The following is a 24149-nucleotide window of genomic DNA, read 5'->3' as shown; positions in this document are numbered from 1 at the left end:
TTTCTAATTGCTTGCAGTACCTGCATATTAACTTTGAATGTTCCTTGCATGAGCACACCCAAGTCTCTCTTAATATCAGCACTTACAAGTTTCACACCTTTTAAAAAATATTCTGCCTTTTTATTTTTCCTATCAAAATACAAAAAAACTTTGAACTTCTTCACATTATGTTCATATAACCTGCCTATATCTTTTTTTTACTTATAAAAATGAAAAACTTCAAAGTGCTTCACATCATGATCCATCGACCATCTTGTTACCCACTCATGCAGCCTGCCTGTATCTCTTTGTGGCCTCTCTGTGTCCTCCACACAGCTTACATTCCCTTTTAACTGTATATATGGTCAACCCTCGCTACGTTACTCAGTTTCTTGGTCTCAGTCATTAATAGAGATTGTAAAAAGCTACGACTCAGTCCACTGACCAATAGGAGCTTGGGGCAGAAAGGCTCACTGACCAATAGGAGCTGGGGGTAGGGAGGCTCACTGCCCAATAAGAACTGGCATAACAGGAAATGAGAATTCTGCAACATAAACTTCTTGTTTTACCATTTCTCAATCTTACCCCGATATTTCTATCAACAAACCATGTTTACACTGACCTTATTCCATAAAGAGAAAATGAACTAGAGAATACATTACCATGGTACTGAAACTTTATATGATTCTTACTTTCTGAAGAGGCATACAAGACAAAAATGAGGGTGTGATGCTGTACTTGCCTCAGCCCCAGCTGGAGGACTGTGTGCAGTCAAGACCAATGTCAAGGATGGGAGAAGGTAAAGAGGAGATTTACTAGAATGGTACCAGGTATGAAGGAGTTCAGTTCATGTGGAATCAGTTCTCCTAAGGTCAGAGAAGGGAGATTTCATGGGAACATTCAAAATCATGCGGTGAATAGACAAGGACTAACTTATTCCACTGACAGGAGGGTCCCTGAGCAGAGGCCATAGATGTGATAATGATTAGCAAAATAACCAGAGGCAAAATCTCAAAGTCCCTGTCTCAAAGCATGAAGTTTGGGGTTTGTGGTATCAGAGAAAGTGAGTGGCATGATTGAGAGGTAAAGGAAGGAGCTGGGTGGAGTTAATTTCTGAAATGAATGGGGCCAATTAGCCATTTAATACTCCTGAGATTTCTCTATTCTTACAAACACACCTCAATCTGATAGAATGATGCAAAGAATACATATAACTGTGACTCAAATTAAAGTTACCTGGAATTCCGGGAAATCCTTGTTCACCTGCAAATAAAATAACAGGAACAGGTAAATGGAAATGTTAACACGACTACAGAAATGGGACAGACCCATAGAAAGGGAGAAAGTGGAAAAGATGAGCAAGTCAGACTCAAATGTGAACAGAGAGAGAGAGAAACGTGGTGAGAGGGAGACAGAGAAAGACAGAAAGAGAGAACAAGAGAGATAGAGCAAGGGAGAGACTCAGAAACAGAAAAAAAGATAAAGACAGAGAGAGAGACCAAAGCAAGACAGGGAGAGAGAGTTAGATACAGGGAGAGAGTGACCAGGTGATGAATGGGGAATGGAGTAAAAAGTAAATTTCTGACTTACCTTTAATCCCTGGAGAACCTGTTAAAAAGGCAACAGAACATAAAGAATATCTTTTAGAACCACCAACAAAAGGGAAGAGGGTCAGGGAACAGAGTACAGAATTGTTGTCATACTGTGGGGAGAAAGAGCTAGAAGAATACATAGACAGTACACAGAGTCACACCATGTAGAGGCAGCCATTAGGCCCAAATATCACTGCTGGCTCTCTGACAGAGCTAACTACGACTTTGGGGTTCACATTCCAACAAGCTTTGGAAAACCAAAATGGGGAGAAAATGCAGGTTTCGGGTTTGCACTTACTGATAATGTGTCTCCTAACTGGTCACCTCTGCTCTGTCCTATTAAAGAGGTGGACTGTCTCTTAATGGTACAAACCCAGTCAGCTCTGGAGCCTCACCAGCTCCATGGGCAGAGATAGGCAGTGCTGAGGCTCATTGGGAGAGTGTAGATACCTCAACATGGGGCTCCCCTTGGAGAAGAGCCTCTACAAGGTGAAATGATCAGGACCACAGAAAGTTGGTCCATCGAAGGAGGGAGAATCCTCTGGAGGATTGTTTATTGTTTTAGCTGCAAACATGGACTCACTTGACCTTAGCCTCCTCTTTGGGATATGGAGCCTTACGCTTCAGTGGCCTCCTGGACTCCCTAAGGGAGCTGTCTCCATGGCAATGGCTATCTGTTATATGGTAGGGGCTCCGCTGTTGGGCACAAAATGTTGACCTTGCCAAAATAAGAAGACCGAATTTCGTCTGCAATTTTCTAACTTGGCTTCTCACCTCTAGGATGCAGGGACCTCATTCAGATCCCTGACTATCCATGGAAAACTTCCTCAGCAGAGGGATGCATCCCTTATTTTCCCAGTACTACCACCCTCTCCCCAAATCCATCTCCTAGCAAATCAACAAGGGGCTGGAAAGCTTCTAGTCAAATATAGTGAAAGATTTGTTGTGTCAGTTACTCACCCTGTCGTCCTCGCACTGATTCTGTAATGAAAGATAATGAGAATCAGTGCTGGCCAGAAACACAGAGGTAAATTAATATGACCACTTCCCGATTAGTAACTGCTACTTAAAAGTAATTTCTAAATTGGAATCTTCACTAACATTTAACAAATCGCTGAGTGCTGAAGGTCAATACTCACTTATCCTTTCATGGTCTCATGGTGAGGCCAACATTTTCCACCCATCCCTAATTGCCCTTGAATTTCAGAGGGCAGGTAAGAGGGTCTGGAGTCCCATGGCAGCCAAACCAGCTAAGGATGGCAGACGTCCTGCACTGAAGGATTTTGGTGAACCAGTTGGACTTTTACAATAATCAATGACAATTGCTTGGTCATCATTACAGAGACTAGGCTTCAAGCTCGAGATTTACTGATTAATTGAATTTAAATTCCACCAGCTACAGAGGTGAGAATTGAACCCAGCTCTTCAGAGCACTAACGTGGGCTTTGACTAATCCACACATGTTACAGTACATCTCTGTCTCCCCATTTTCTATCCAGCATCGCACTGAATGTCTCACCCTGTAACAGCGTATTGACAGTAATCTATCGAGCTCGAATATTTAACCAACTCAAGTTTGGTTCAAATCTCAGCCTATATGAAGCAAAAAAAGAAAAGAATTCAGGGCAGCAGGAACACAAAGGAATTCTCTGACTAAGAGAATAATTGTGTTGACAGTGAAAATGGCAAGAGGAGACAATAAACAATGTTTTTGAAAAGAGGAATACGGGTGGGGGGAGGTTGTGGAAATGAGGAATATGGGAGTTAGGGGGATTGAGGAAAATGGAGGAGGTGGGATTAGGATGTAAAGGAGATGGGATTGAGGGATATGAACAAAATGGGATTGAAGGATAGGAGGAAGGATAGGAGGAAAAGGCCCTTTGGCCCACCAAGTCTGTGCCAGTCAAAAACAACTTAACTATTCTAATCCCATATTCCAGCACTTGGCCCCTATATTTGTATGTCCTGGCATCACAAATACACGTCTAAATACTTCTTAAATAGTATGAGGATTTCTGTCTCTACCATCCTTACAAGCAGAGAGCTCCAGATTCCCACAACCCTCTGAGTGAAAAACGTTTTCCTCACAGCCTTCCTGCCCCATACCCTAACTCTGTGTCGTCCGGTCACTGATCCCTCCACCAAGGGGAAAAGTTCCTTTCTGTCTACTCTGTCTATGCCCTTCATAATTTGATACACTTCAATCATGGCCCCTCTTTCAGCCATCTCTGCTCCAAGGAAAACAACCTAGTCTACCCAATTTCTCTTCGAAACTATAATTCTCTAGCCCAGGCAATATCTTGGTCAGTCTGCTCTGCACTCTTTCCAGTGCAACCATATCCTTCCTATGATGTGATGTTCAGAACCACATACAATATTCCAGTTGTGTCCTAACCAGAAGTTCACACAGTACCAGCATAAGCCTCCCTGTTGTTAACCTCCAAGCTAAGCTAAAAAGGACAAGTCTTTGATATGCTTTCTTAATCACTTTATCAACCTATGCCAATATCTTAGGGGACTGGTGCACATGCACACTGAGGTCTCTCTGGTCCTCGGTACTATTGATCATCATCTATTCCCTCATCTTGTTTGTCCTGCCCACTTCTCCAGATTGTATTCCATTTGCCACTGATCAGCCCATCTATATCCTCCTGTAACTTAAGGCCATCCTCCTCACTACTTTACACTAAATTTCATATCATTTGCAAATTCACTGATCAACTCTCCTACGTACAAGTCTAAATAATTTTTATATACCACAAACAGTAATGACCCTGCTTCTAGTCACAAAAGCTCTCCTTGGCGAACACCCACTGTCACCCAGCCAATTCTGGATCCAGTTTGCTCCAAATTTTCTTGGATCCTATTGTTTTTTATCTTTGCTATCAGTCTCCCATGTGCGACCTTTTCACAAGGTTTGCCCTGATCGACACATCTTGTCACCTTTTCAAAAATTTCACTTCAGTTGGTTAGTCATGACTTGCTGCTAACAAAACCACACTGATTGTTCTTGGCTAATCCCTCCTTCCCCAAGTGCAGATCAATCCTCAGAATTGCTTCCAATAGTTTCTCCACCACTAAGGTTAGACTGGTGGCCTGCAGTTTCCCAATTCATCCCTTCCTTCCTTCATGAATGACGGTACCAAATTAGCTGTCTTCCCGTCCTCTGGCACCTCTCCTGTGGCTGGAGAGGAATTGAAAATTATTGCCAGTGCCCCTGCCAAACCTGGGATACAGTTCATCCAGCCCTGCAGATTTCTCTCCTTTCCAGACTGCAAACCACTCAGAACCTCCTCTCGTTCTATGCTAATTTCTTTAAATGTATCAGCCTTCCTCCCTGATTTCTATACCCACATCATCTCACTCACAAGAAACATCATTTAAACTACACACATGGTCTTTGCATCCATGCACAAATTGCCACTGTGGTCCTTAATGGACCCTACTCTTTCCCTTAACGTATTTGTAAAATAACTCAGGATTCTCCTTTGTTTTACCTATTATTATTCTTCCATGCCCCCTATTTGTTCTCCTAATTTGCTTTTAAGCTCACCTTGCACATTCCATACGCATTTAAGGCTTCTGCTGTTTTGAGTCCATGTATATGCCACAAGCCTCCCTTTTTCGCTTTAGCCAATCATTATTCCTTGATATCCAGGGTACACTGGATTTGTTGGTCCCATCCTTTATCTTCATTGGAACATGTTGGCCCTGTACTTTCCTATTGTCTTCTTGAATGGGTCCCACTGCTCTGACACAGATTTAGCTAAAAGTATCTGCTCCCGGTCAACTCTGGCCAAATCATAACCTGATCTTACTAAAACTGGCCTACTCCCAAATTAGAACTCAGATTTCAGATCCATCCTTGTCCTTTTCACAACAGTCTTGATGGGATTGAGGGAAATGGGAAGAGGTGGGATTGAAGGATTTGGGGAAAGGGTGGAATTGAGGGATATGGAGGTGGGATGGAGATATATGGGGAGCAGGTGAGTTAGAAATAGAGATTTTCTGCTGATTTCAGATGGAATAATCTTGATTTTAAACATTAATCATGGGGAAGTCTCACTGCATTTAACAATGTTCCAAACACCAAATACTTTGGCCATTTTACCAGGACTTTTGCACTCTCACCTTGATATTCTGGGGTGTCTAATTTGTTTTTTATCCGGTTCCATAGGTTATGTTCAATCTTTGTTTCTGAGCCACCAGCTGCTGTACCCAGCTCATTATCTAATTCTTTCTTCGGGATATTGGCATCATCAGAAATCAGCTTCCCAAAGGTTGGTCTTGATTCTAGTTCGCTGACACGGGATTTCAGCTTCCTCACCTCTTCCGCTGCAGAAATAGAGTCACATAGGTTAGTGGTCACTATAACAATCATACTGCCAATCAGGGCTTAACCTGAACAGTTGGAGCCAAAACAAAAATGATTAGAAAACTAGATTGAGGAGGTTCCCATTCCTCTAGGATTGTTCTGGATTCTCAAAGAATTGTAGATCAATCCCCAACGCAATTCAACATGAAGCTGAAGGAGTAAAATCCCTGGGGTTAACTATGCTTCTCTTCACACTTCTCTCCAATAATGATAAAAAGTTGGAGAATAGGGTCTATTTCACCAGGCTGCAGTGATTGGAGGGAAGAGATCACGTGATGAATTCCCAGAGTTGCATCCAATTAGAGTTGGCAACCTGGTGACCAGACTACACCCAAATCAAAGTGGTCACTTCCCCTTCACCACTCCCCTGCTCCAGACCATTGTCCACACCATCAAAATCAAAAATCACACAACACCAGGTTATAGTCCAATAGGTTTATTTGGAAGCACTAGCTTTCAGAACATTGCTCCTTCAACCATCACAACCACCTGATGAAGGAGCAGCGTTCCAAATGCTAGCGCTTCCAAATAAACCTGATAACCTGGTGTTGTGTGATTTTTTTAACCTTGTACACCCCAGTCCATCACCAGCACCTCCAAATCATGACCACCAAAATCAATACACAAATGCTGGATTTTCCCCTTGATCCTAGTAGGATCAGTGCAGGAGAATTAAGCTCACATTTTCTCCTCCCTTACATTCAGTTATTCCCACCAGGAAAACTGCTGGCCTGGAACCAGCCAAGGAAGGGCAGAGGCAGAAAACGTTCAAGATCCCCAGACTTTGGTTCAAAGTTTGAAAAGCTCCAATGTTTCCCTGACCTACTACAAATTGCCATGACTCCTCACCTAGCTGCCTGCATGTACTGTGGCTAGTTCTCTTTTGATGGTTGGTTCAGCCAGGAGCTCACCATAAACCCTAACCCACAACAGCGTCACACCAATGGAGGCACTGCCTTCACCGACACCTAACCAATCAGGAAAAGATCCAGCCCAAGTTCTTCAGTCTACTGATTTGTAACTGTCCTCAGGAAGTGGTCATCACTGACAAGGCCACTATTTAGTGCCCAATCATAGTTCCTGAGGTGAGCCACCTTAGAATAATCGGAGTTAGGAACAGATGTAGGCTATTTGGCCTTTTGAGCTTGCTCTGCATTCATTTTGATCATGGTTAGTCATCTAATTCAGCACCCTGTTTCTGCTTAGGGTTCTTTAGCTGAAGAACTATATCTAACTCCTTCTTGAAAGCATTCAATACCTTGGCTTCAACTGCGTTCTGTGGCAGAGAATTCCACAGGCTCACCATTCTCTGGGTGAAGACATTTCTCCTCATGCCAGTCCTAAATGGCTTAACCTGTGTCTTCAAACTGTGAACCCTGGTTCTGGATTCCTCAGTCATTGGGAACATCCTTCCTGTGTCTATACTGTTAGAATTATATAAGTTTTTTTTATAAGAGTCTCCCCCCATTCTTCAAAGTGAATATAATCAGAACTGATCCAGTTCCTAGTCATCCAACTCTATACATCAGTCCTGCCATCCCAGGAATCAGTCTGGTAAACCATCATTTCACTTCCTCCATAGCCAGAACATTGTTCCTCAGATAAGGAAAGCAAAACTGCATACAATACTTACTGGGTCCCACTAAGGTCCTGTATAATTACAGCAAGCTATCCCTGCTCCTGTAGTCAAATCCTCTCGCTATAAAAGCCAGCATGCCATTTGCTTCTTTCACCATCTGCATTTTTATTTTCAGAGACCGATGTAAAAGGATACCCAGATCCAGTTCCGACTCCCCTTATCCCAATCTATCTCCATTCAGATAGATATAACCTGTTTTCCTGTTTTTTGTTGCCAAAGTGGATAACCTCACAATAATTGACCTTAAATTTTATTTACCATGTGTTTGCCCACTCACTCAACTTGTCCAAATTATACTGAAGTATAGAAACAGAAAATAGAAAGGAGAGACAGGAGTAGGTCATTCAATCCTTTGAGGTTGCTCCACCATTCAATATGATCACAGCTAGTCATCCAACTCTATAACCTGTTTCTGCTTTCACCCCCATAGCTTTTGATCCTTATAGCTCCTACAATGGTATCTAATTCCTGCTTGAAAACAATGTTTTGGCCTCAGTAACTTTTTGTATGGAGAAAATTCAACAAGCTCACCACTACCTGAGTGAAGAAATATCTCCAGTCCCCACTCTTTGCCTCTCCTCAGACTACTGCTCTGTGCCCCTCCCCCAGACCCCTGCTCTGTGCCACTCCCCCAGACCCCTGCTCTGTGCCCCTCCCCCAGAGCCCCGCTCTTTGACCCTCCCCCAGACCCCCGCTCTTTGACCCTCCCCCAGATCCCTGCTCTGTGACCCTCCCCCAGACCCCTGCTCTCTGACCCTCCCCCAGACCCCTGCACTCTGACCCTTACCCAGACCCCTGCTCTCTGACCCTCCCCCAGACCTCTGCTCTATGAGTCTTCTCCAGACCCCTGCTCTGTGACCCTCCCCCAGACTCCTGCCCTGTTACCCTCCCCCAGATCCCTGCTCTGTGTCCCTCCCCCAGATCCCTGCTCTGTTACCCTCACCCAGACCCCTGCTCTGTGTCCCTCCCCCAGACTCCTGCCCTGTTACCCTCCCCCAGATCCCTGCTCTGTTACCCTCCCCCAGACCTTTGCTCTGTTACCCTCCCCAAGCTCCCGGCTCTGTGTCCCTCCCCTAAGATCCCTGCTCTCTACGCTCCCCCAACATTCCTTGGCCCCTGTGGCACACCCCCTCCCCTCACCCCCTCTCCCCTCACCCCCAGTCTTACCCAGTGCGATAAGGCCAAGCAGGAGGCCTAGGAGCAGTAACCAGGCCAACAGCAGTCCCAGCAGCCACTTCCACCACGTGCAGCAGCGACAGCAGGAGCACCAGGAAGGCAGGGAGCCCACGTTCTCCTCACTCGATCGGATCTCTGCAAGTAGAGGCACAGGAAACAAGAGAAATTATCAATACAGCTAGGGAATGGGGCCATCCGCTGGCTGGTCGACAGGCAAGCAGTATACTGGGGGATGAGGTGTCTGATTCTGTGTTTTATAAAGAGGAGGCAGAGAATATATTGGAATATATTCAAACCTACTTCACCATCTTAGATCATGACCAATCATCAACCTCAGTAGTGGCCTAATCCCACATTATATTGTAATAGTACTCCACAATACAACTGGGAAGACATTGCAGTGAAAATTTACAAAACTCCACACTTTGGGAAGGATGTAAAGGCCTTGGAGACAGCTTGGTACCAGGATTGAGAGACTTCAGTCCATGTGGAGAGACTGGAGAAGGCTGGATTGTTCTCCTTGAAGCAGAGATGGTTAAATGGAGATTTAATTGAGGCGTTCAAAATCGGGAATAGTTTTGACAGAATGTAACCATTTCCTGCGGCAGGAGGGTCGGTAACAAGCAAGCACAGATTTAAAGAGATTGGCACAGGAACCAGAGGGCAAGTTGAGAAGTTTTCTAACACAAGCCGTTATGATGTGGAATGCGTTGTCTAAAAAGGCGTGTGGAAACAGTTTCACTAGAAACTTTCCAAAGAGAATTGGAGAAGGTTTGGGAATTCCTTGCCCAGTGAGGCATTTGAGCCTATCTTGTTGAATGTTTTTAAGATAAAGATAGATAGATTTTTGAACAGTAAAAGAATTAAGGGTTATGGTGAGCAGGTTGGTAAGTGGAGCTGAGACCATGAAAAGATCAGCCATAATCTTATTGAATGGCAGAGTAGACTTGACAGGCCCGATGGCCTACTCCTGCTCCTATTTCGTATGTGCTTATGTTCTTATGAAATACATGCAGGGTGCTGAGGAGAGAGCAGCTGGGCAGAAGATTCATTGGAAAGCTCTTCCAAATACATGAGACATGCACGGTGACCTGAAACGCCCCTTCATCATGAACAAAACCTTAGAGTTCTTTATATTCACAACCTTTGTGCTTTGAATGATCACCGAATCTCAGCTCAGTGTTTCGGCTTGTCAGGCAATATGGGACATAAACAACTGCGTGTTTTCACTGACCTGCATACGTTGCCTTGTCCTTAGTCGCCATATTCAAACCTCCTGGATAAATAGAAACAAATATTCACCAGTGAACAAACAACATTATCAGATACAATGAGAAAGAGAGGCATAGACAGAGAATCAGATACAGAGAGTCAGATAGAGAAGGCAGAAGTGGGTACATTAGGAATCCTGATGAAGGGCTTTTGCCCGAAACGTTGATTTTCCTGCTCCTTGGATCCTGCCTGACCTGCTGTGCTTTTGCAGCACCACCTTAATCTTGAGTCAGATAGAGAAGTCAGGTGGAGAGATAGACTCAGATGGAAAGGTAGACAGAAAGTTGGATGGAGAGGTAGACCGTATCAGATAGAAAAATAGAACATTACATAGCTATACACAGAGAGAAAGAGAGCAGGTATCAGACAGCCACAGCAAAAAAAAAAGCTTTAATTGAAACTCTGAGTTAAATTCCGATTAAAAATGTTATTGCTTCATGAAATAAAGCCATAGAGAAATGGGATCTCAGACATTGCTCCAGTGAAACTCTGGGAGGTGCTGAGTGACCTGTTCTATCCACTGCTCACCATTTGTTTGACCCTTTAGCCTTGGTGCAGTGCTGCTCATCCCCAACGTCTCTTTCTTCAATGTGTCATCTGTGGTTGACGCTGTGAAACACAAATTAGAATCAAATTAACCAGCCAACCTTCACTCCAGATCGAGCGCCCCCAAACCCTTTAGATTAACGTCATCCAGTCTACTAGTGGCACAGTTTCCCTCTGCCCAGAGAGTGAACAAAGTGCGGAGATGGTCTGTGGGGCACAGAAGGTGTGAGGGGACAATGAACATGAGGAGCATAGGGGACATGAGGGTTATGAGTGTAAGAGACATACAGCAGGTGAAGGGTGTGATAGGGTTGGAGCTGAGGCAGTATACAAAAGTGAAAAGGGTTTGAGAGAGACCAGTCAAGAGAAAAAGAGGACTGTGGGATGCTGAGGAGTTGGAGGTGGTGTAATAGGTGAGCAGGTGCATATTTAGGTCACAGAGTTGTAGTGAAGGCTTTGAGAGGAATCTGCACTTCCCACTTCCCCATCCATTTTTAATTTCACCAATTTTTTTCTACATCTAAAACTCAATTTCCTCTTCCTAATATTTTGCCCTCTTTGTTAATCTCTATCTCATAGTATCCCTATGGAAATTATTGATTCCAGTTGGAATTGTCAGGACTTTCACTCAGTGTGAATATTAAGTGGTGACGTGGTCTGGAATTTGTCACTTCTCAGTCCTGTGTGGAATGGTCACTATGATCCCAACCAGTTTAATAAATCATTCTCTCCTCTCCTGCTACCTACTCAGGTTTCTGGAGTCTCCTAGAGTCTCCTAAGTGGTTGGTCAACTGCAAGAACCCTCGCTGTTTATCATCCCTCCCTCGTTCAGGGCATTGAGCTCCATTGAAGCTTTTCCATTGTTCCCTGTCCAGCATTTAATACCGAGAGATAAGAGTTCTGAGATTCCTCTGGCCGTGAGACTGTTCTTGAGCCTGGATGGAGGAAGCAGTCAGGTGCTATTTTACTGTGACAGCAGCAGTCTAAGGGCAAGTACTGGGCCTGGTTATGGCCAGACTGAAGTCTGTGGCAATGTAGTCCACAGTTGGGTTTTGCCTGGGGTTGGGTGCAGGGTTGGTTTGAATTCAGATTTGAGACAGGCTAGAGTGGGTGTTGAGTTGGATATGAGTCGGGAGGGTGTGGTTGTCTCTAGCTGGGTCAGGGTTCAGGAATTGTTTGGTGAGCAGTTTTGCATGTTACCAGTGAAGGTGGCAGGAGACGCGGTGAAGAGTTTGCCGCTGTCCTTGGTCATGATCAGAAGCTCCGTGTCCTTTTTGGGAGGAGTGTTTTCCTTCTCCAGCAGCAAAAACTTGTAGTCTTTCTGTAAAATGTCATCAGTGCCAGTGGAGCCCACTATGAAGTGAAACATTGTAAAGAGTGACTCATTATTCCAACCTCAGCCCTGAAATCCCTAACACATCCTGATCTCGAACTCCCCAACACATTCCCGAATCCAAAATCCCCAACACATCCCGGTCCTGAACCCAGCAACTCCCAATCCCAAAATCCCCAACATTCTGATCCCAAAATCCCCAACACTTCCCATCACCAAAATCCCAAATACATCTTGTTCCCAAAATCCCCAACACATCCCGATCCCAAAGTCCAAAATAATCTGATCCCAAACTCCCCAACATGCAATCCGCAGATATTGTTGTGATTAGAGGGTGAAAGCAGAACAAATGAGAATGACTAAATGAGAGGAGAAATAATCACACAATATTCCCTCTAAACTGTGCTGAGAGGAGCAGCATGCTGGAAATGCCTGGATTGCCAGGGTATCGGTGTGATGGGATTTTTGGGAATGGCAGGGTAACAGTGTTACTCACTAACCTGTGGAGCTAGTCTGGCCCATGGTAACACCACTGGAATTCAAAACAAGGTTCTTCTGCATCCCCACTGCTGGAGGGACAGTGAAGGAGAACCGAGGAGAGAATGAAATAAGCACAGTCAGAACAAATGAATATATCAAAAGTCAGAACTAATTGCACATTTATTCACCCAACTAAATTCCACTCAAAGTGCTGACTATCTCTGGGATACAGTTCCTGAAGGTGCTGACTCTCACTGGATTATTGATCCCAAAGGTGCTGACTCTCACTGGGTATTGATCCTGAAGATGTTGACTCTCACTGAGATACATTCCTGAAGGAGCTAACTCTCATTGGGATACAATTCCTGAAGGTAATGACTCTCACTGGGTTATTGACCTAAAGGTGCTGATTCTCACTGGGTTGTAGTTCCTGAAGGAGCTGACTCTGTATCAATACTCTCCAGGGTCTTACATTTTTCAATCAAGTTAAGTTTTACTGTTCTAAACTTAGGTTGATATAAGCCTAGATTGTGCATTTTTTTCTCATTTGACAACCCACTCATTCCAGGTATTAGCCTAGTGAATCTTCTTTGAACAGCTTCCAACATAATTATGTTCTTCTTTAAAGCTTCTGGGCTGTGCTGTTACCCACTTTCACTAGTTCCTGCTTTGCCCTTTACCCATTTGCCCAAATTACTGGTTCGCCCATTTCCCTGCTAGACTCTAATCCTGTTAACAATGCACTGAGATGTGAAGAGGGCACTATTGCTGGTGACTGGTGCTTTACTCACCTGAGCTGGAATTAGTCTGGGTCTGTGTCGGACTAGTGACCAAACTGGATGTGGCTGTTAGATTGTTCTGAACCCCTTGAACTGTCAACAAGACAGAAGACAACATGCACAGTTAGAGCAGGATGGGAATAGAGTCAGCAGTGATTGGAGACAGCTGCATTTATTGTGAAGATGACCATCAGTGGTGCTGGGCCCACACAACTGCAAAGTGGTGAGACGGCAGCTGCCAGAAACCAGATCTTTATTTTGTGTTTAAAGTTATTTTATAGGATTTGAGGCCTACACTTATTCCTGAAACTGCCTGGTCAAAAAGCTCATCGATTATGAAGCTGACAAAGAAGTGCATTCCATAGCCAGCTCTCACAATGTACATGCTGCAAATACTGCTGTGCCTGTGTCTGCGTAAATTCTCCACTGTGGGGAATGATGGCTGGGCAGCCAAGTCGATGGGAACTAATCTGCCAGGGAGGAGAATCTCTGCCTATTTCTCTACCCCCTCTTCCCCAGCCTCCCACATCCCCTCTCCTATGCCTCCCTCACCCCTTCTCCCCCAACCTCCCTGACCTCTTCTCCACCAACCTCCCTGACGCCTCTCCTCCAGGCTCCCTGACCCCTTCTTCCCCCAAACTCCCTGAACCCTCTCCCCCAGGCTCCCGGACCCCTTTCTCCCCCAGGTTCCCTGACCCACTCTTTCCCAGGCTCCCCGACCTCCTCATCATCAGGATCTTCTTCAGACTCCAGACCTACAGCAATGTTGTCAATTCTGGGCAATTAGGGATGGGCAATAAATGGTGCTGTAGTCAGATCTCATGAACAAATAAAGCAAACGCCTTTAACAGAAGGTTGTTCACAGGCAGGCAGGATTTTAAACTGAGGTCAAAGAGGTCAGTTTTCAGAAGCATGCTGAGAAAGGCAGAGAGGTTTAGGGAAGGAATTTCAGAGTGTAAGACCCAAGCAGCTGAAGGTATGGCTGCCAATGGTGGAACGAAGCAAATTGCAGAAGAGGCCAGAATTGCAAGTGTGCAGAGAGCTGCCTGGGTTGTTGATGTGGATGAGCTTAAAAGAGTGAGATCATGGAGAAATTGGAAAACAAGGAGAATTTTAAAATGGAGCTGTCACATAGGGAGCCAATGTGCATCCATAAACACAGGCAGTAATAAAGAAACTGGATTTCGTAAGTTATGACTTGGGCAGCAGGATTCAGGATATGCTGAAATTTACAGAGCCCATCCAATGGAAGAGCAGTTCAATAGACAAAAGTAACAAAATTATTCAGTGACCCAATCTTCACTCCCCTCTGTGGAATAGGGTTCAACAGACTAACAACTCTCTCAGAGATCAGACTTCTCCCTATTTTCATTTTAAATGGGAGACAGAGGAAGGAGTGTTCCTTAACGTCACCCTTCAATGGCCTGGCCCTAATATGGTTTGTTATCACCCAGCTATATTTGTACAACTTCCCTGAACAGCGCAGCAGATTTTGGATTCTGATTTTATGTGTCACACAAGGGAAGATTACCTGAATAGAATGTTTGAGTATTCCTTTCGGGAAACATCACCAACCTCATCCCCACCAGAAACTACCGTTTCTAGACAACCACCTGATGAAGAAGCTAGTGCTTCCAAATAAACCTGTTGGACTATAACCTGGTGTTGTGTGATTTTTACCTTTGTCGAATCCAGTCCAACCACTGGCTCCTCCAACTCAAAATTTAACCCTGCAAATCCCAATATTATTCTGGTGATTTTTTGCTGGGCCATTCCACTAAATTCCTAGTAAATTTGAGGAGCTCAGAACAGAATGCTGGACTCCAGGCGAAGTCTAAACAGAGATTTCCAGAAGTTTATGTGATGTTTATCCAAAGGCCAGGGCATTAATTCATTAGTGTTGAATATCAGCTAAATTGATTAGTCCGTCAACTGACCTGTTGAAGTGGTCACTCCCACAGTCCCCGTCACTGAGCTTGTGGCTTTGTTATTCTGGATTTCGTTTGCTATGAAAAATGAAATGATTTGAGAATCAATTGACATTGAGTCAAACGAGCCTCGAGCGAAAGTGTTTAGAAGCAGAACCACTTGAACCCACGCACACAGTTACCTACACAGTCACTGAGAAATCCAAGGCTTTTGCCCAAAACATTGATTTTCCTACTCCGCGGACCCTACCTGACCTGCTGTGCTTTTCCAGCACCACTAACCTTGACTTCCTCAGACCTACCGAGCAGGTCTGAGGAAGGATCACTGAATCTGAAATGTTAACTCTGATTTTTCCACGCAGATGATGCCAGACCTACTGAGCTTTTCCAGCAGTATCTGTTTTTATTTCTGATCTCCAGCATTCACAGTTCTTCAGTAGTGTTATATATTATATGGTACAGTGTGTGACTGGGATTTTATAACAACACACTGTGTGTCACTGGGTATAACAGTAAATATTATAAAGTAACATACTGATACTTGGTGTAATACAGTCTATATTATAGAATAACACCGTGTGTTACTGGGTATAACTGTGTGAATATATATATTTATATAGTCTAATAAGTGTTTAATTAGGAATAATACAACCCATATTCTATAATAACACACTATGTACTATTGGGTATGAACTGGACATTATATGACAACAGTATGATACTGGGTATAACATATATTTTACAATACACATTGTTAATTGCTGGGTATATACTGTTCCTGATCAGGGACTCTGAAAAGTGAGAGGTGTTGATTCTCTGGTGTCGAGGTTTAGTACCTACCCATTAGAGAGGTGGATCCTGTTGTATTGAACACCTGTGTCCCAGCCGAGGAGAGGTTGTTGCGATACTCTGTCACTCCGATGTTGGAGCCACCAGCCGGTACAGACGTAGTCCAGATGTAGGCGGGTAAAGCAGCATTCAGGATAGCAGTATCATATCTCCCAGACACTAGGAAATGGAGAGGAGCAATCATCACAAGGTCTGTGTTTCATAAATGTCCTAGTCAGAAGGGGAGATAGAAGCTCTCAAGAATGGATGGAAAGGGGAAACAAGGTAAAGGGACAGAGAAGCAGAGAGAAGGATGGACAGAGAAAATAAGGAGAGATGGAAAGAGATTGACAGAGACCAAGGAAGGAAGTGAGAAAGAAAAGGAGATCAAGAGATTCAATATTTCACCTGAAGAAAGTTGCTGACTGATTTAGGAATAAGAGTCAGGTTTATTTGTGCTTGTGTGCATGTTTTCACAATATAGATAAGTATGGGGTAGTGCATTTGGCAAGAAATATAAAGAGGTCATAGACTACATAAAAAACAAACAAAATAGCTCAGGTTCATTTTGGGATTAAAATCAGGTAAGTTACAGTAAACCTACACTGACCTCAGTCCAGACACTCACTCACCTGACTGTGTGCTTGCGCTCACCATCTTGGTTTCCACAACGGCCTTTTTGGGGTATGGCAGGGTGTTTGTGGCTGTGCGAGGTGGACTGATGCTGGCCGAACGGCTGCCTTTCAACAATCGCTTCACATCATCCAACTCTGTCCCTGAGTACAGTAACAAAACAGGACCAATCAGAACCTGGGACCCCCAGGGTACAACATCCTGATCTAGAACTGAGGGAATCCACTCACGCTACAGGTAAGAGCAGTAATGTCTCCAAGCTCATCTTCTCCTGAGACATGAAGTAGTAAAAAGCCATTCAGTACAATATTGTGACAAATCAGAACGTGAGGAACGTCCCGGTATTTATCCTGGGGGCTGGGAATGTAACAAGGGGAGGCCGTATCTGAGAGTTGCAGACCACACACACATGCACCAGCGTACATGCGCAAACATGCACACACATAGACACTGACAAACGAGCATACACACAGATAGACACAGTGCGCACACACACACTCAAGTAAACAGTGCATGCAAACATGTAATGTGTACACACATACACAAGCACATGCAGACAACACACACATATGGACAGAGTGACAATCACCTGGATTCATAGTGCGCATGTACACACAAATGGACAAGCACACACAGATATACACATAGATTTGCAGATACACAGTGCTTTGACCATTCCATCTCCCTTTAGCTGGATCCCACATTCTGCAATTAAGGCGGCAACTAGTCACCGACAATGCTATTTATTCGCAGTACCAGTCTAGGAGGATGGGGGAGGGAGTGTGGGTCAGGAGGGTGGAGGGGGGATATTTTCTCACCACGTGTTTCAACCTCAGAACACAGACACAGGAGGAACCATTCAGTTCTTTTGAGACCATTGCAGCTTTTAATTAGATCGAGATCCATATTTTACCTCCATCAGCTCCAAATTGTTTCAGTAACCCTTAACCCTCCGTTATTCTACAAACATCTATCCATGTCAGATTTGATATTTCCAGCGTCACTGTATTTTGAGGACAGAGAGTTCCAGGTTTCTACTACCCTCTGTGTGAGGAAGAGCCCCTCGACATCACTCCCAAATGTCGAAAAGTGTGGCGCTGGGAAAGTACAGGTCAGGCAGCATCCGAGGAGCAGGAGAATCGATGTTTTGGGCGTAATCTCTTCACTAGAAATGTTCATCAGGTTTATGCCCAAAACCTCGACTCTCCTGCTCCTCAGATGCTGCCTGACATGTTGTACATTTCCAATGCCACACTTTTCAACTCTGAGCTCCAGCATCTGTAGTCCTCACTTTTTCCCATCACTCCCAGATAGCCTGGCTCAGGTGTTAAGGATCTGGCCCCTTTGTTCTGGAACACCCCACCCAGCAGAGAGATTCCATTGACCTTATTAAATTTTTTTAATAGTCACAAATATGGGGGATGGCACAGTGGCTCAGTGGTTAGTGCTGCTGCCTCACAGCACCAGGGACCCGGGTTCAATTCCAGCCTCGGCCGATTGTCTATGTGGCGTTTGCACGTTCTCCCCACAATCCAAAGATGTACAGGTTAGATGAATTGGCCATGCTAAATTGCCCATAGTGTTTAGGTGCATTAGTCAGGGGTAAATATGATAGTAGGGCAGGGGAATGGGTCTGGGTGGGTTACTCATCAGAGGGTCAGTGTAGACATGTTGGGCTGAAGGGCCTGTTTCCACACTGTAGGGATTCTATGATTCTAACCTTGACTAATCTTCTTTAGTCAGGTGAATACAAGCCTAATCTGTAAAACTATCCTGAGATTATAACTCTGCAATCCTCACAATCCTCTCACCAGTCAGGCTCCCTCTCTCCCAGTGTGAACCCCAGTTCACCTCCTCCCAGGGAGGTGGTTCACACAGAGGGAGGGAGAAGTGAGAATGGATACAACAAAGGCTGGGAAATTGGGTCCCATCCTATTAGACCCAACCCTCTTCCCACGGTGGTCCAGAATTTGCCGACAGGTGGAAGTGGTACTTACATCGTCCGGATGGTGAAGCACTCTGCAGCCGGGCCCGGATTGCACTCTCTGAAACACAATGAGCTCTAATTATTCAGTGGAAGAAGGTAGTACAGTCTTTGCTGTTTATATTGTCCCTCACTCACCCTGCTTAGCAACAATCATTATGGTTAGGACAGTTTGAAACCTCACACCATCTCAACATTTCCATAATTAGCAGCATTTACATTTCAACACTATCTTTAACGTAGTAGAACACAATTCAGGGGGGAAATTATTCGGATGAGAGCTCCTCCACATTATTTGTGTGTCTTTTTTCATGCTGGTAATAAATTTCATTTTATTATTCCAAACAAATCCAGATGGGTATTAACTGGCTCACATCTGGGGCATGTCGAAACTGTCGAGGTTGGATTGGAGCTGTATCTATGTAGTTCTTGTTGATGTGTGAAGTTTGTAAATGTGTAATCACGCGACTTCAGCACCAGGCTTTATTGCCTATCTGAGGAACAATATCACAGTCTGCTTTGAAATAATGCCTCAAGATCAAAAATAATCAGCTCAACAAAGAGACTGTGCACCACTTCCCCAGTGACGACCTTCTAAGAAAGTAGCACTCCCTCAGTACTGACCCTCTGACAGTGCAGCACTCCCTCAGTACTGACCCTCTGACAGTGCAATGCTCCCTCAGTATTGACACTCTGACCGCAGCACTCCCTCAGTATTGACTTTCTGATAGTGCAGCACTCCTTCTGTACTAAACCTCCCAACCGTGTAGTGCTACCTCAGTACTGATCCTCCGACAGTATGACAATTACTCACTACTGATCCTCTGACAGCTGAGCACTCTCCCAGTACTAACTCCCTGACAATACAGCACTCCCTCAATACTGAATCCCCAACTATGCTGGGCTCCCTTAGAACTGAACCGTGAGTGTTAGCCTGTGTTTAGACTCATGTCTCAGAAGTGTATTACAATCCCAAACCACCTAATTTCAGGTGAGAGGGTGATCCACTAAGCAAGTCAGAGATGCTGAGTGCAGTCAGGTTGCAGTTGGAATTCACACCTGAGACCTGTGTCAGAAACACAGACAAACTGCTGCTTTGAGAACCACAATGATGCCTTTGTAGGCTAAAGAACGTAATGGACACAGTATCAACCATTGGCAAACAGGGCAGGTGTTGTCTTACCTCGACTCTGACTCCTCCCCCTAGTGTTTGAGGTACCTGAAAACAAGCAATAAGACATTAGTTAGTGTTCTCTCCTTTGTTACTCTTTTGCCCTTAATGTACTTATAGAATCTCTTTGGATTCTCCTTAACTCTATTTGACAATGCTATCTCATGTCCACTTCTTGCTGTCCTAATTTCCCTCTTAAGTATACTTAAGTATAATCAATTTAACATCATTTGTGGAGAATATCATAGGAGGAATAATTCAAGACAAAATTAATAATTACATAGACATTTGGAGGTTGATGAACAAGAAACAATTAGCATGGACTTGTTCAGTGCAAATTGTGTTTAACTAACTTACTTAAGCTTTTTTTGATGAGGTAACAGAAAGGATTGATAAGGATAATGTTGTTGATGTGGTGTACATGGAGTACCAGAAGATACTTGATACAATGAAACACAATGGACCTGTGAGCATAGTTAGAGCTTGTGAAATAAAAGGATCAGTAGGAACATGGATACAAAATTTAGCTGAGTGACAGAGAGTAATGGTTAATGGATGTTTTTCGGGTTAGATGGGCTTGTAGGGAAATTCCATGTGGCCAATATTATACCCCATATTCTTCCTGATGTATATTAATGACATAAACCTTTGTGTACAGGGCACAATTTCATCATTTTTCAGAAGATACAAGACTTGGAAGCATTATAAACTGTGAGAAGGACAGTGTAGAACTTCAAAAGGACATAGACCGTTGGCGAAAGGGGCTGACAGGGGGCAGGTGAAGTTCAATGTGAAGAAGTATGAAGTGGTCACCTTGGTAGGAAGTATATTGAAGGGTAATATAAGATAAAGGATACAATTCTAAAGAGGGTTCGGAAGCATAGGGACTAGAGGCATATCGGCCTTAATCAAATGAAGAAGATATGACAGGTTAAGAGAGGAGTTGGTAAAGTAGTCAGCATCCTGGCCTTTATTAATTGGGGCACAGAATACAAAAGCAAAGACATTGTATTAAATATGGATAAAACACTCGATTCATGCCCAGTTTTGGGCAACATACTTTAGGATAGATGTGAAGATTCAGAAGAATGGTTCTTGGGAGTGAGGAACACCAGAAACAGAAATAATGAAGAAGTTTGGACTCTTTCCCTTATAGAAGAAAGATTCAAAGGAGATTTCATTGAGGGATTCAAAATCATGAAGAGTTTAGGTAAGGAGAAACAGTTCCAATTGGTGGGAGGATTTATGGTAATTAGAAAAAGAAATAATGTGACAAAGGTAAACCTTTCACACAGTGAATGGTTAGGATTTGGAATTCACTGCCTGAGAGTATGGTGGAGGTAAGATAGATCAAACCATTCAAGAGAGAATTGGATTATTATCTAAAAGTAAGAATGTGCAGAATGTGATGAGGTGAGGGGTAATGGGTGGTACTGTATGTTTTGCTGCTTCTGAGGGCTAGCATAGACATGATAGACTGAGTAGCCTTGTTCTTTGCTGTAACAATTCTGTGAATCTAGGTACCACATCACAGGCTGGCTATAGGTTAATGCTCCCTCTACATTATCCTGTCAAACCCTTCAATATTAGTGACAGGGCAAATATTTGGGATCTTGCATCCTCTTTATTTTTTGAGTAATCAGAAAGGAATGCAAATTGGATCTTCTTACTGAATTCTTTTCGAGAGAATTCTGGGGAGGAATTGCCACTGGAACTTCCTGAAAAGAAAAGAAAACATTTATTTCAAGTCAGCTCCTCAGCAGTTTGCATTCAACATTATCAGCCTGAATCTGTCTCTTGCTCTTAATTCCATTATTTTCCTTACTCTTTCTTTCCACCAAGTTCTCCTATTTACTGTCTCTCTTGATTTCATTTTCTGTCATCCTCTCTCTGTCTCTGTTTCTCTCTCTCGCCAAGTTTCTCTCTATCTCTTCATTTTTCTCTCTTACTCTCTCGTTCTCTCTCCCCCTCGTCTGCCTATCTGATTCTGTCTCTCCCTGCATTTCTACCTCTCTCTTTGTTCCTCCCGCTCTCTGTTTCTCTTTCTCCCTCTCTCTTCCCTTCAGTCTCTCTCGCTCTAAGATCTCTCTTTCTGTCTCTCCCTAAGTCTATTTGTATCTCTCCTGTCTCTCTATCTCTGTCTTCCTGTCTTTCTGTCTCTACCGACCTGACTGTCTGTTTTGGTCTCGCTCTCTCCCTCCCCAAGTGTTTTTGTCTCTGAAATTCTCTCTGTCTCCCTCTGCCTGTCTCTCCCTCTCCCCGTCTCTCTGTGTTGTCAGTCACAGTTCACTCTGCTCCACGTACCCTCATATCCTCCATTCCGGCTGACGAATGTTTTCCGTTCCAACGTTGTATCTGGTGAAATGGAAAGTGTGGAACTGGGAAATCGGGTACGTGAATATCCCCCGGAAGTGCCTCGTCCCTCTGTTGGCAAATAAGCAGGCTTACAGCATTATTATGATAAACATTTGCATCAACATTCACCTCATTAATCAGAATTGATCTAGCAAGGACAGATAGACAGAGACGAACTCTTGAGACAGGTGTCCCAGGAGGTGACAACAGAACTTTCCCCTCCCTGGAAGTGACGTGGAAGGTAAAGAAAGTCATTGGTCAGATTAATGCTCCAGAAATACCTGTCCCCTTCCTGCCAATTCAGATGTGGGGTGGCAATGCCACGTTTGACCTTCTTGACCAATACAGACCCTTAACTGATCAATTAACAACCACCTGAAAGGCCCCCTCCAACCGCTGCCTTTGATGTTTCACAAGTGAGAAAAGTGTTCACCCTTTCTGACTATTAAAACCAGGCTGCCCTCTCTGCTGCGTTACTGAGTGGTACCTCAATTTGCCTCAATCTGGGGGGGGGCAATTGAGGGCACGAATGGGGTGCCTCCAACTGCCCCCTCATGCCTCATGCTCATTCTCCCACATTCTTTCCTGGCCTCTCTTCCTCTGTCTCTCTCTCCTCTTTTTCTGTCTCTCTCCTCCTTTTCACTGTCCCTCAATCTCTTTCTGTCTGTCTCCAACTCTGTATCTCCCCTTTCTTGCTCAATCTCACTCGCCTCATCCCAGTCTTTGTGTCTCTCTCACACATCTTTCCCTCTCTCAAAATCTCCCGCACCAACTCTCATTCTCTAATATCTATCCTTTATTCTCTCACTTACTTTGCTGAGGCTTTCTCCCTCTATCTTCTCCCCATCTATCTGTTCTCTCCTCTATATTCTCTTTCACTGCTGTCCCTCTCCTGCCTCCTCCATTGTGATACTTACGTGTGCTGTTATAGCTGGTTATGGTACCCTCTGTACCAGCCCCTCCTGTGACAACCTGGCGTCGCGAGGAAGAACCAGTGCTACTGTAAGTGCCTCCTGCAGGAAACAAACCAAAGGAAGATCAGGGGAGAGGAAGTTATGCTTCAGCTACACGGAGCACTATTTAGTTCACACCTGGAGAAATGTGTACAGCTCTAGGCAGCAAACCTTCAAGAAGACTTATTGACCTCAGGAGTGCAGCTTAAATTCACCAGACTCTTACCAGGGCTGAATCGCAGAAGGATGTTACTGTGCCCAAAGGAAACCCTTCAGCCCATCGTCTCTGCACTGGCGAAATGAGCATCAGGACTTAGTCCCATTCTTCTGTCTTTACCTTGCACATTGATTCTATTCAATGAATCATCCAATGTCCTTTTGAATATCTCAATTGAACACGACGGTGGGTTTAATGAAAAACTAAGAAAATGGCAAGAGGGTAGCAGTCAGGGAAACAGGGTGACAGAGAAAATGACAGCCGGAGTGAGACAGAGTGTTAGACTATGAGCAAATGAGAAGGTAAATGGAGATACTTGGAAAGGAACCTTAATGGCCCTTAATCACTCCTTGAGTTCATCCTCAGAGCAGACATTTCCTTGTTCATTTCTATACAGGAGCATAACCAGACTTTCTGTCCAGTAATTCCCACTATATAATCCTAATATCCCAATTCCATTATTCCAAAACTTCTGCAGAGATACTCACGTGGTGGGAGTGAGGTCACTTTTGTTGTTATCACCTCTGTGACAACTGCAACATAAGAATGAAATGATTGATCAACAACAACAATTGGAATTTTTGTAGCGATTACAACACAGCAAAACACAGCAAGATTAGATTAGATTACTTACAGTGTGGAAACAGGCCCTTCAGCCCAACAAGTCCACACCGACCCTCCGAAGAGCAACCCACCCAGACCCATTCCCCTACATCTATCCCTTCACCTAACACCACGGGCAATTTAACATGGCCAATTCACCTAACCTGCACATTTTTGGACTGTGGGAGGAAACCAGAGCACCCAGAGGGACCCACGCAGACATGGGGAGAATGTGCAAACTCCACACAGTCAGTCGCCTGAGGCGGGAATTGAACCCAGGCCTCTGGCGCTGTGAGGCAGCAGTGC

At 44.2% G+C, this 24149-nt stretch overlaps 1 protein-coding gene across 4 annotated transcripts in view; it reads right to left on the bottom strand.

The window, feature by feature from the left end:
* Positions 1 to 24149, bottom strand: part of LOC122561259 (uncharacterized) — an 83964-nt gene that overhangs the window by 45259 nt on the left and 14556 nt on the right. For 3 of the 4 annotated variants that reach the window (XM_043712885.2, XM_087998808.1, XM_087998810.1), the window contains exons 4-22: positions 23729 to 23773; positions 22988 to 23083; positions 22020 to 22139; positions 21386 to 21433; positions 19728 to 19763; positions 18558 to 18605; positions 16560 to 16703; positions 15940 to 16107; positions 15109 to 15177; positions 13184 to 13264; positions 12413 to 12481; positions 11780 to 11932; positions 10562 to 10642; positions 9996 to 10037; positions 8753 to 8896; positions 5703 to 5906; positions 2532 to 2552; positions 1570 to 1587; positions 1216 to 1242 (exon numbers count right to left, since the gene is read on the bottom strand). In XM_043712885.2, the coding sequence (XP_043568820.2) occupies positions 1216 to 1242; positions 1570 to 1587; positions 2532 to 2552; positions 5703 to 5906; positions 8753 to 8896; positions 9996 to 10037; positions 10562 to 10642; positions 11780 to 11932; positions 12413 to 12481; positions 13184 to 13264; positions 15109 to 15177; positions 15940 to 16107; positions 16560 to 16703; positions 18558 to 18605; positions 19728 to 19763; positions 21386 to 21433; positions 22020 to 22139; positions 22988 to 23083; positions 23729 to 23773 (1614 nt within the window). The remainder of the gene's footprint in view (positions 1 to 1215; positions 1243 to 1569; positions 1588 to 2531; positions 2553 to 5702; positions 5907 to 8752; positions 8897 to 9995; positions 10038 to 10561; positions 10643 to 11779; positions 11933 to 12412; positions 12482 to 13183; positions 13265 to 15108; positions 15178 to 15939; positions 16108 to 16559; positions 16704 to 18557; positions 18606 to 19727; positions 19764 to 21385; positions 21434 to 22019; positions 22140 to 22987; positions 23084 to 23728; positions 23774 to 24149) is intronic. The other variant, XM_087998809.1, reaches the window with a different exon arrangement.

Source organism: Chiloscyllium plagiosum, unplaced genomic scaffold (assembly GCF_037043375.1).
Source record: "Chiloscyllium plagiosum isolate Xiang-an unplaced genomic scaffold, Cpla_swu_hap1 HiC_scaffold_22, whole genome shotgun sequence".
In the NCBI taxonomy this organism is placed as follows: Eukaryota; Metazoa; Chordata; class Chondrichthyes; order Orectolobiformes; family Hemiscylliidae; genus Chiloscyllium; species Chiloscyllium plagiosum.
This window is presented reverse-complemented; position numbering and strand designations above follow the sequence as displayed.